Below are 12,379 nucleotides of genomic sequence, written 5' to 3' on the forward strand. Positions count from 1 at the left end.
AGTAGCTCTGCATAACTCTGTTTAGTTAAGATAACATTTCTTGTTACATGACATTAAAAAAAAAAAAGAAATAAAGGGGTGGGGGTAGGGGGTGAACTGCTTTTACTGGAATTTCTATCACCTGTTTGCAGAGTGCTTTGATGCCACTGACCATCTTGCAAAGATTCAGAGGGCTGAATCTCTACCCCTTTTTGCACGTAACTTAATGTTACACAGATGTGCTCTGTCAGGAAAGAAATTACTGTGTTCACCCCAGATCTTCCCCTTTCTGGAGAGTCATGGCCAGGCCTGGTGCAGGCGTGTGCTGAGGCCATGCCCATGACACATTCCTCGAGGGAGGGGACAAGCAAGGAGCTGGGCCTCGCCTCCCAGCAGTAGCAGAGCCCTAGGCAGAATCTATGGAAGGGACTAGTTCTTCCAGGTGAGCCCGGGTCCGGGTGTGGCAGGAGCATGGACTAAAGCAGCAGTAAGAGGCTGAGCGACCAAATGTCTGCAGCTGAAACCTGGATTCAACAGGAACCTTCCTCAAGTAGCTGTTTGCAGAGGGCTCTGGGTAAATCTACTCAAAGAAAAGAATGTGAGAGCTGTTTGTGGTGGGCATGGCACCTCTACCCAAAAGGAGCCTGTCCTCAGGCTGCTGGGGCTGTTGTCTGTGGAGCTGGCTGCTCTGGGATGAAGGTGGGGTGGAAGACCTAGCATGGTACTAGCAGGCCAGGATTGGAGCGGGCAGACACTGGGTGCTCGCACTACGGCTTCAGAGGCATTGTAAGGGGGTTGCTGTCTGCTTCATGTACGCTGTTGGTGTGGAAACTGTTGGGTTTTTGGGTCCTTCTCAGGCTAGCAGGTCACTGGCTGGCAGCATGTGGCTGGCTGAAAAGGGGCAGTTGGTGCTCTTGCTTGAGCAGCTGCCAAGTTATCCTGGCACTCTCTGGCACTGCTGCCTCTCCACTGGGCCCATGTGTGTCACTGCTGTCACGTTCTCTTGGTGTAAAGCATCACCAGACCAAATTCTCGGTGACTGAAGCGAGTAGTAAAGCTTGGCAGTGGCAGATGGTAACTGCAGCTTGTCACCTCTCTGCATCCTGTAGCCTTCCTTCTTTGTTTGGGATTAGCTCTGTGCTGGGGAGCCATGTTGGTCTGTCTGGGAAGAAGAAGGACTCTTTACCTCTTCTGATGCTCTCAGTGGCACAGAAGTTTTTTCCTCACTCCCAGGGCAGCGTTTTCTGCCTTTTCTTAACACAGGTGCACCATGGGGTGCTGCCATTTTGTCTGAGGGGGTCTGCATCTAGCCTCTCCTCACAGAGGTTGCCTCAGTGGGTCCCTGCAGCCAGCACCTGGACATGGACGCCCAGTGCAGGTGTGCTAGTAACTCTAGTTTGATGGTATTTTGAGGTGGGTGAGAGCTGTGCCTTCTCTCTCAGACCAGCTCTGGGTAGGGACTTTTCAGACATGACCCAACTCAGAAATCAGGCAGGTCGGTGGTGTTGCTTCAGAGAGGACTCAGGAGGGATCTGATTCAGAATTTCCCTTTATTTCTTAGTTTTAGAGACTGAAGAGCTTGGCTTTACTTGGCAGTCCCACACCCGGGTTGTACCCATCATCTGGTGTTGTCCTCTGTGTGGATGGAGGTGGGTGAGCAGCCTTGAAGGACTTCAGCTTGCAACTGAAGCACTTCTCCTGGGAAGACCTTTCCTTCACTTGAATATCTATAGCCAAGGAACACCCTCTTTCTTTTGAGAACTAAATTAGTTATTTGCCTTGATTTCTTGTTTATTTATTTATTTATAAATATCTTTTTATTGAGCAAAGCATACAATCGGAGAGTATATGGCTTTTCCTTGGGGGGGGAGGGGGGGAGGGCTGGGAAGAGGGGGCAGCAAGAAATCCCCCCACCCTTTGGAAAATGGCAGTGATTTTTTTTTATTTATTTATTTTTTTTTTTTCGGGGAGCTGAGCTAACAGTCTGGCTGTAAGGAGTTTAGATCTGGAGCCAGACATTATAGTTAGGCCTGTCTGTGGTTATAATATAGTTGTTTTGGTTTTGTAGAAATTCTCTGAAGAAATCTAAATTAAAAACAAAGCAAGAAGAAAACAAAAACCCAGGGGGAACCTGTTTCTGGCAGTCCTGATCTCTCCGATTAGGCTCCCTACTGGTTTAAATCTCCAGGTGTATCAGAATTGCTATTAGCTTTATTCTGATAGTTACTTGCTGTACTGCTACTATGCTTCCTCTGCCTCTCCACCCTGGTCAAGGTCACTGAGAACATGAAACAGTATCTCTTGCCCGAAGTCGACCTTACTAAGCTGCGGGCTGCTTTGAGTTTGAGTGCACAGCTAATGCCCTGCCAGCACAGGTGTGGGCTTGCTGCTGCTAAACAAGGTCCTAAACAAGTGGTACAACAACAGCAATGAGTTTCTGCAAAGCATCTGCGCAAGTCCAAAGCGTGAAAGACACCTGCCTCAAGTGATGGAATTGACAGCCCCACGTTAGTGAAACGTGTTGCAGCGTGCAATTGGAAGAAGTTGGTGGTGGTTTCCAGAGAGAATGTATCGTGGTTGCACCAATTTAGGCAGAGTACCTCTAAAAGAGTTGTCTTTTTTCAGTGTATTTTGCAGAGTGTAAACACAGAAGCCCTTTTAGGTGGAAGTTTAGGAGGGATCTAAACTGAGGTAAGGGAAGAAGGGGGAGTCATATTGTGTGCAATAGATTGGCAAAGGCTGACTGTTTAAATGTACTCTGCTATACAATTATTCTAGCGCTGGCAGGATTTAGAATTAAATCCAGGCAGGTTTTATTTCTGTGTGTGTAGAACTGAATGCTTGCTCTGGATAGTCTCTGAATGTACTCTGATATGTGTTGTGTCTTACTGTTCAGGCCAAGCCATTTTTTATTAGTTTGCTGTTATTACTGATGGACTCAGAAAAACAAGGCAGAGTAGCATTTTTCTGGACTTGTTCTTGTTAAAGCCAATGGTTATAACTTCTTCTGAGTAGCCACAAATGGTGCCTCTCAGCAGTCTCACTCTGCAAGTAGCTATGCCAGGTGAAGATTTTATCTGCATGCAGCTCTGGAGATGGAAGAATAGATGTACACTTCTCAATCCAGAGAAGCTGTGGAGCCCTAACCTGATGTGCTTTGCTTGAAGCAGTGTAATAAGTTGTGATAGGTTCCCTTCTGTCACAGAGCTTTTTGGAGTTCTAATTTCTTGCTGGCAGGTACCTGGAAGGTGGTAAAGTCTTTAGCAGGAATGACTAAATCTGGTAGGGAGCTTCCATGAAAATTTTAGTCACTTTCACATTCCTACAACTTACTAACATGTATAAGAGTTAAAAAACAAACAAACAAAAAACCTAAGAGTGTTTGTAGTTATATTAACAAACCAGTATGACCTATTCAGGTGATAACACAGACTTGACAAAGCATGGAAAGCAGTGTACTGGATCACACCTGAAAGATCTGGACACAGAGGTATGGACCTTGGGTTCAGCATGTGCCAAAAAATATCCTGCTAAGGATATTGGTTGCACAAAGTATGCTGATGTATATGAAGTTTGCAGTATTAAAATTGAATAAGGAATTAAAATTCTTAGTGATAATATCAGCTGTTTCCTCTTGAGCATCTGCTGTTTTTCAAAGTACTTGTATCAAAATGTAGAGTATATTTATCTATCTGTTAAGTCAGATCTAAGAGTAATACTATGTGTGCCAAGCATTTGGAGAATGTTGCTACTCACACTTTTCCTTTTATATGCAACTTATGCCTGATTTATTCCTTGTTTCTATATCCAGTCTTGAAAGAAGGCTTTTTGACTTTCATTTCCTTTGTGTGTTAAGAGTTATTATTTTATTGAATCTGTTTTGGTCTTTACTGTTTGAAATCAGTAAAATTCCCATCTTGCTTAGCAGAGTTGTATCATGGCTATCCCGGAATTTTGGGGTTGTGAGACACATTCAGGGTAGGGAAACTGACAGTGAAACTTCTTATTGGACTTTACAGATGTTTTTTGTTCTGACTAAACTTTGGAATTGCAGAGCTGTTTGTTTCTTGTAAAACTTTTATTCATACTTGCTTTTCCTGGTACAAAAGCAGCAGTGGTTCTAAGCTCTAAAATTATGTCACATAAATCCAATGTGCACTGAAGCATCCACGGCACATGGGACAAAAATTGTCAGCATGGTTTCATGTGTGAGTGGGACGAATTGGAAGATTCCACTGATTTGGCCAGTATTTTCAAACTTGAACTGGCTTTGCTGTGTCTGTGTCTAAAACGGGTAGCTGTGAATTTTTGTTTGTTTTTATCATCTGGAGGAAAGTATATTTTGCATTCTGTAATAGCATAAATGTAGCTGAGCAAATTCTGCCCAGATTGACACGGGCAAACCTTAAGCTGTTTATGTTTGAAGAAAACTGAATATTGAAATTTTACTTCTGCTAGTCACACACTTTGGAACCTGAGGCTGAAATACAGGCTTATGAGGAAAGTAGCCACGGCAAGAAGCATTTTAAAAACCTCCCCAAACAACCATAGAAAAGACTGTAAAGCTGTGTTTGCATTTTACGATGTCTTCTACCTGGGTGCCTCAAGGAAAGAGTCAATCCTTTAATATAGTCTACAAGTCCCTGATGTTAATCTTTTTTTGTTGTTGTTTGTTTTTTTTTTTTTTTTAATCTGAGGGTGCTCTTGAAATCTTTTGGCTCCCTTTTTGCTGTGTTTTGAAGTGGGCATCCTGTTTCATGGTCTCTACCGTTGGTTTCTTTCCGTGCCTCACCCTGTCTTGGTTGTGGCTGGACTGAGGAGAAGTTTGTACACAGGAGGTGATGACAGTGAGGGGCAGAAGACTGTGTTAGAGGTTTTATTTGAGAGATACCATCTCTGAACTGCCAGGTACCCCATTAAGGTCATACATCCTGGTGCCTGAAGGTAGGGAGGATGGAGGAATGCTGCCTCCATTCAAGGTTCATCCGTATTAGCTAAGCTTTTCATGCTGGCAAATTCTCATCCCTTCATCTTCCACGTGGAAAGCAGAAGGATGGGGAACTAATGTGTGTTCACTTTTGCTCTGCTGTGAATATGGGGTGCCAATGATAAGCACTAACCTGGGCCTGAGAACTGAATAGAGCTTCCTGGCAACCTGTGTGAGATGTGCCCAGCACATAGGCATGGGGTTTCCTTGGGATTCAGTTTGGCCCATGGCAGAGTAATGGGGCAGAGATTAAAATAGAGCTTGGAAGAGTAATATGTGGGAATCTTTAGATGCCAGCAATATAGAATGCCAAAAAACAGTTTGGCAGGTAACATTTTTAGAGCCTATATACTGACGTTATTAAAGCTGAATTATCCAAAAGTGTCTGCAGGATTTAGGTGCCCTGTTTTGGGACCTTCGTCTGTTGTACCTCAGTCTGATTATCCTAAAATTCCTTCTGATGGCAGTGGGAAGGTTAACATGCTGTACAGCTCTGAATATTAAAGACCAAAACATCATCTACTATACAGACTAAATGAGAGGGCTGAAATGAAAAATCTTTGGTCACATTAATTTTTATCTGCGATGGATCGTTCTGGTGGTGAAGGACCACAGTCTGGCAGGAAAGGGGTTGTGTTTCCACACTAGAGCTCAGCCTATCAGATTCTTCTTTTTTCCCTGCGTTCATTTGTACGTCCTCATCTATGGATTCATGCCCTAAAGTGCACTGTTAAATACTGTTATCGCTATTTTATTAAAGCTGGAGGATGTGAAGCAGTAGTAAAGCAATAAGTGAAACTTTGCATAGCGTGGATGCCCAGCTGTCTTTTTCCAGTGCTTCACCAGATCCCTGTCTTGTTGGAAGATTGGTTTGGGTTTATTTTTTTTGGAAAAGCACATTGGCTAAATCCTATCAGCTCAGACACTAAGCATATTGACACATGGTGAATTACACATGCAGCAGAATTTGTCCCAAAATGAAAAAATTACTTTTATATTCCCAAATGATCAATAGCTGCGTTGATCTGAGACCTTGGCTATGAGTGGTGAGTCCTTGTCTGATTTTCGAATAGCTGCCCCTGTTGACTACTTTGCTTTACTCCAGCGAGAGCAGCAGCACGATGTAGACATGCCTAAACTAGCTTGAATAGTTCAGGTACTGTTAGCCACTGAGCCAGAGAGCCATCAAGTTCAGTGTGGGCTTAATGCCTGGGGATTTTATCCTACTTTTTATGAGTTCAGCATTGCTTTACCACCTCAGCATTAACAATGTGTTGAAAATAAAGGTTGGTGGATCTGGTACTCTGTCTGCTGTAGTGCTTTTCCCTGCAGAGCTGAGCATGGTGCTAGGGCTGTTAGTAGGAGATACTGCCAAAGGTAGCAGTGTGGAGGCAAAACAGCTTTTGTTCGCCTGCTGTTCTCCTCTTCTTTCCCACACTTCTGCTAGTGTTTGTCTAGAGCTGCCCAGCCTTTGAGCCTGTTTAAGGTGAAATTGCTTAACTGGTAAGGTTCTGCTGGGTCTGTGAGTACCTGGGAGCTTGGAGGACCAGCTACCTCTTGGATCAGTTTTTGGCCTGTCTGATGGTGGACTAGAACAATCAGTAGGACTTAGATATGAAAAAATCCAGGACTGTTAATGCTACCCATTGATGGGGACCAAGGCAGAAGCATTCCTGGTGCTTTATGTCAAGTTATTGCCCGGACTTGAGTTCTCAGCTTAGCCTCTGCAAAAGAGCTGTGATGATACCTGTAACATGTTAGGAGTTTTCTCCTGGCAGTCAAGGATGTGATTGCAAACGATGGTTTGGTCCCTGAGAGTTCAGTAGCTTCTGCTGAGCCAACAGGCAATGCATCATCAGTGCCCTCTGTTTTGTTTTCAGGAACAGCCTCAAGAACCAGTTTCTGTGGGCTGAGACCTTAAATGGACAGTCAAACTGTTAAACTGCTGCTCTGCCCGCTACTCCGTTTATTCCGCAGCAGAAATACAAACATGCCTGGAGCAAACCCCAGAGCTCAACTCTGAACTTCTTTCATTTTGTCAGAATCCCTAACATGTTTTTAAAATGATATTTATTTCTGTTAAATTGCGAAGAGTTGGATGCAGTCTGCCAGTTGTGCTTTCCCTCTTCTTCTTTGTGCACTGAATTTTGTTCTCTCGTTTTACATGCCTCAAGTTGCTGTAATGCTGCTGGGAAAGTAATTGCCTTGCACTTTTTCTTTCTGATGCCCACGGGTGACTGTGGGGGACTCCTCCCTGGGCACAGCACAGAGTTAAAAGCCCAGCTTCTGCTTTGCTTAAGACCTGGTTATTTCTTTCCTTTTTTTTTTTCTTCTTCTTCTTCTTTTTTTTTTTTTTTTTTTTTGTCAGCTGCCTGTTATATCAATCACAGAGCTGGGATCTATTTATAGGTTGGGACTCGGAGTACTGTGTCCTAGTCACAAAGAGAGGCAGAGACGCAGAGGGGACTGTCGGCTGGTGCAGGCGGAACCAAAAGATATTTAATCAGCAATTAGAAACACCTGAGGGCAAGGGAAATTCTACTCCAGCCTCGAGCTTCATCTCTCAGCCTGCAGCATGTAAGTACCGAACTTCTACCTTTTATTGCATTTATAGAGCTGTTTGTTGTTTTTAGGTTGTGGGGTTTTTTTTTGGTTTTTTTTTTTTTTTAATTTATCAAATGTTGCTGTGCACCAATCTTTTAATCTGAGCTAAAAATTATGGCAGCATCCCAATATAGTTAAAGGTTATATATATATATATCTATATATCTACTTTCACACTGTCAAAGGAAGGTCAGTGTGACCCACAAGGATAGGAGTTGGTTTCACAACTTCATAGAAATCAGGCAGTCTTACTATTCAGGAGTTGCTTTTTCCTCTGGAAATAAGCAAGCGAAAGTTTGAGAGGAACAGTTATGTTTTGGGAATAAAAATGGTCAGGTTTGCTGGCATTCCAAAAAGGTCAGTGTATAATGTAGCTCTGCTTAAGGGCTTACCAAGGACAGGTGCTATTTATCCCGTGCTGGTAAAGGCAAACCTGGAAACTTCAACAGTCTTGTCTTAAAAGAGCCAAGTGACACCCTTTCCTCAACTTTACAAAAAAAAAAAAAAAAAAAAAAATCCATATCAAACCTTCTCTTAGGAGGGAAATGAAATTTGTCTTTACTGAATGTCTTTGTCATTGAGCGGTTGATGTTTCTCTAATTTTCAGTGTCCCAAAGAAACAGAAGCCTCTTCAATGACAAAAGGGGGGTGCAAGTCTTTGTAAACTCGGCACAGGGGCAGTCAGAGAAATAACTTAGTCTGCCTCTGATTGCCAGTTAATTGTTTGCTTTAAAGCTGCCCAAATGCAAAGTGTTTTTAACAATGGTAGATTTTTTAGTTTTTTTATTTTTTAGAACTTCTGTTAAAAAGAAAATGAAAACCAGGAGGAAAATAATTACTCAGAAACTGTTTTTTTTAATAGCTTTTAGTATAAATTTTTGTCAAAACACTGGAAGTCAAGGAGGTTTTTCTTACTTTGTATTTTGACCTCAGAGATTTGGGTTGCATCTTTTACAGGACTTAGTTTTTATGTTTATTTCTAAGCACAGAAAAAAATTCCTCAATTTCTCATATTTATAATGTCTGACTCCCAAAACACAAGTATTACAGTTTTTAATTTTGGTATGTTACGTTTTTCAGTTTAAATTATGTATGAGATATATACTATAAAAACTTTTTGCCCTCTCCTGTCCTCCCACCTTCTCCCCCCTCCCCGCCCCCCCCAATTTATCATTTTTGAAAGCAATAAGAAGAAAAATGAAGCTGTATTTAATTTGGATGGAACAAGTGTCTAATAAGTGCAGAATAATAAATCCAGAGCTGTCTCACAGTCTGAGGGAATAGGTGATAGCTGAATTGCTTGGACTAACCATAGAAATGTGGCAGATAGGCTGTTGGTTGGCTCTTTATTTTGTGTTTCCTAGATGGATGTTTCAGAATTCTCTAAGTTCATGACTTCAGTGCAAGGAACAAACAGAACCCCATAATTCTTACTAAGTTTTCAGTCACGGATATAAATATTTTTCGGTTACAATTCTAGATATGAGGAAGACTTTTAGGACAGTATTGATAAACACTATGAATTTTTATGCTCAAGTAGTGTTCCAAATGACTATTACAATATTCTGCTTGCTCTGAAGCTCCCTTCCCCCAAAATAAAACAGAATTGTCAGCCTGAGTGTTCTCATCATAGAAAGCTTCCTTTTGCATATTAAGGCTTTTTGCTTTACTTAAAAATGAATATATTTAAATTATTTAAGTCCCCGTTCTGTTTGTTTTGGCACAAGATTATGTTTATTCTCAGTCTGTGACAATGCGACATCACTGTTTTATAGGAGAGCAGATTTTCCTGAAAGGTGTTAAAGAAATTAAATTGCCAACTCTGTAAGTAATAAGGAATCCATGGTATAACTGGTCTGAAGTCCTCTGAAAAATTGAAAATCAAGTAACATCATTTGAAAAATAAAAATCAAATCTGTTTCTTTCTTATACATACAGAAATATCAGCATGACTGTGCTCAGGAATTACTGCAGTTATTATATCTTAATACACAGATTTGTGGAAATGCAAGCATTCCTATAGAAATCTTCTGAGCATAAATTTAGAAAATGTTTAGTCTTAATTTTTTTTTAACTGTTCCATAGTTGTGTCCACTTAACTGCTTTATCTTTTGCTTATAATCACGTGTGTCTCTTCTCCAGTTCAACCTGCTGCATTTTGTTATTGCATATAGGAAAAAATCACCAAGCATCTCCTGCTTTATGGTGTACCAGTTAATAGCTTATGGGCTTGCTGTTATTTGGGGTGGGGAAGGAGTTAGAGAGACTTTGATGTATGATGTGTGGAGAAGTCTTTGTTACTTAGTTTCTGTCTCACTAGCAATTCATTTAATGTGGACTGAGCACCTGTGAACCTCCAGAGCGACTGACTTTGAGTAGTTTGTCACAGAGCTGTTGCTTGATTTATTTATTTTTTTGAGGAATGAAAAATCATCTTTTTTAGTTCATCCTAGTTTGTTTGTTTCCTTGACAGCAAAGTAATGATTGACATGCAGATTCTCTTTTTTGCGCCCCTCCTTCCATTGCTGGGTATGACACCTCCTGAGAATTATAAATATAACCTGTGCCAAATCTTCTGCTCAGGTGTCTGGAGTGCAGTGCGCTGCTGTGTCTCACTGTAGGTCCCTGAGAATATGGAGTAAATACGAACAGGAAAAAATACTCTTCTTGAAACAATTCTGTGGGGTTTTTTGGAGGGGCCTTTTGAATAAACCCCCCAAAGCCAGCAGCTGGTTGTTAAAGATTGTGTAGCTATCTCTTGCTCGTGCTATCTCTTACCTCTTTTATCATTTCACCTGTACATCCGTCCATCTATTTCTCATCTATTTTTACATTTCATTATGCTATGCCTGCTCGCTGGCTCTCTTCTTTTCCTTTCCTGAAGACACATTTCTATCTGGCACAGAAAATAAACTCAGATTGCGGGTAGTTATGTTAATCTAATTCAATCCTCTGTGGGTTAGGAGTGAAATTCTAATAGTGGAGCTGTTGAGGGCTTTTTTGTTAATGGCTTGGGGATTACATTGAGTTAAAGGCTCATTTCCTAATCAAACAGAGAGGGAGAGAGTGACTCCGAATATTTATGAGTCTCCCAGCGCGAGTTAAACATTGAACTCCAAAAGCAGGATTTCAGTGCTACAGAAAGAGTTAAAACCCCTCAGGGCTGCTGTGGAGGGGCGGGGGGAAGGAAACCAGTTAAGCCATCAGCATTTTCAACTGCTGTATAACTTCAGTTGGTTAGAAAAAATAATCATCTCACAGAGCTAAAATGGAAACTGTAGTGAGATATTTAAAACAAAGTCAAGTGATGCTTCAGAAAGACTCTCCTTTAGCAAAGCAGGATACATGCAGTGCATGCTGTAGCCTAGTAGGAACTCCAAATAAACACTCTTCTAAATGGGAAGAACTGGAGGGTGGGCTTAGTTTTTATTATTACTGCCTTGAACACCTGATTTATAGATCATTAAAATTTTATTTTTGGTTCTGTTTAACCCTTGGGTGATTTTTGCTTGAAGAAAAAGGAGATGTGTGTGTGGGTCAATACCTAATTGTTCCACTTCTGTTTAGTAGGCTGATACCTATCGAGGCTTTTTTTTCCTGCACTTCAGATTTGCTGGAGTCTTGGGTCAAGCAGTTTAGGTGGAGAACTGGGTTCTCTGTCACAGGAATAATTAATCAAATTAATGTCTGATTACTTTTGTGATGAGTGCATCTTAAATGCTTGGGTAGACCCTGCTGTTGCTGAAAAAGAGCGGGCCTGCCTGCCTGCAGTGAGTAGAGGTACAGTGTTGCTAAGTTGTGTGTTGAGAGATAGAGACCAACGATCTTCTGACTTAGATGGTCATGTTGTGCCTCCATATGCCTCAGTTTTCCTGCCTGTAAAATGATATATGGCTGACATCAAAAGTACTCTAAGGTCTATAGAGAACAACTTGAACAACAATCCCCAGTGGCTGGTTTGCTCATGGTAGACTGACTGCAAATCACTGACACAGGTGTGTAGATTGAGAACAAGGGGTTACTGTGCTGGTAACAAGGAGTTACCCCATTTTGCTAGGTTTGTTTTATTGTTGTTGTTTTGTTTTTAAAAGCATTTGGTACAAGTCATCAATAATATCTTCCAGTTTGGGTAAGACCAGCAGGTAGAAGGCTAACTGACTCCTAGTAAAACTAAAATTCAGTGGAGTTGTCATTCACATTGATCTTAATTTGATCCTGGTGACTCTTGCTGATATGAAGCTCCAGGTTTATTTTTCAAAGGTGGTAAGCACTGACTGAAAAAATGCTACTCTGGTTCTAGAGCCACCTTGTATTGATGGTTACTCTCAATATACTGAACTTACTGTTTTTGCTGACATGTCTATCTGGGTGCAGCACCTTGAGGTAAGAATTGGCACCTTGCCCTAGTTTAAAAATTATTTAAAACTGTGACCTGATGTAAATGCCTGAGGCCCGCTTCTCTTTGTGTTCTGTGCCTGGACCTGCTGAGGAGAGCACCATCAGCTGGAGTCTACTGTATTAAATGCATTTGAAATACATAATAATTGTGTTCTTTCCATCTAATAACTGGCACCCACAGCAGATCGCTTTGAGACGTGACTTTCTGTGGCCAAGCTGAACGCTGAGTAACATTTTTTCCTACCTTCCTCTCCTTCTTTTCTGTTTTACTGAGCCCTTGCCTCTCCTGCTCTTTTCTGCTGTGGTCATATGGTCGGCAGTGTATACTTACATTTCCTCTGCTGAACTTTTAGGCAAAATAATCTTCCTTCTTCTCTTTTTGTTCTTTCCAGTGTTATGCTGAATCCTATG

At 41.5% G+C, this 12,379-nt stretch overlaps 1 protein-coding gene across 4 annotated transcripts in view; it reads left to right on the plus strand.

Annotated features, from left to right (window-relative positions):
- Positions 1 to 12,379, plus strand: part of ESRRB (estrogen related receptor beta) — a 158,119-nt gene that overhangs the window by 31,233 nt on the left and 114,507 nt on the right. Inside the window, exon 1 of one of the 4 annotated variants that reach the window (XM_090141412.1) lies at positions 7,412 to 7,543. The exons of 1 other annotated variant lie outside the window; for it this stretch is intronic. Coding sequence is in view for 1 of the 3 variants with exons in the window: in XM_031593181.2 (XP_031449041.1) it covers positions 7,542 to 7,543 (2 nt within the window). In the remaining 2 variants the exon portion in view is untranslated. Of the gene's footprint in view, positions 1 to 7,411; positions 7,544 to 12,379 lie in introns of those variants that run through there. 2 more of the 4 variants (XM_031593181.2, XM_090141413.1) reach the window with 2 other exon arrangements.

The sequence above is a fragment of the Phasianus colchicus genome, chromosome 5 (genome assembly GCF_987193195.1).
Source record: "Phasianus colchicus chromosome 5, bPhaCol1.hap1.1, whole genome shotgun sequence".
Lineage (NCBI taxonomy): Eukaryota > Metazoa > Chordata > Aves > Galliformes > Phasianidae > Phasianus > Phasianus colchicus.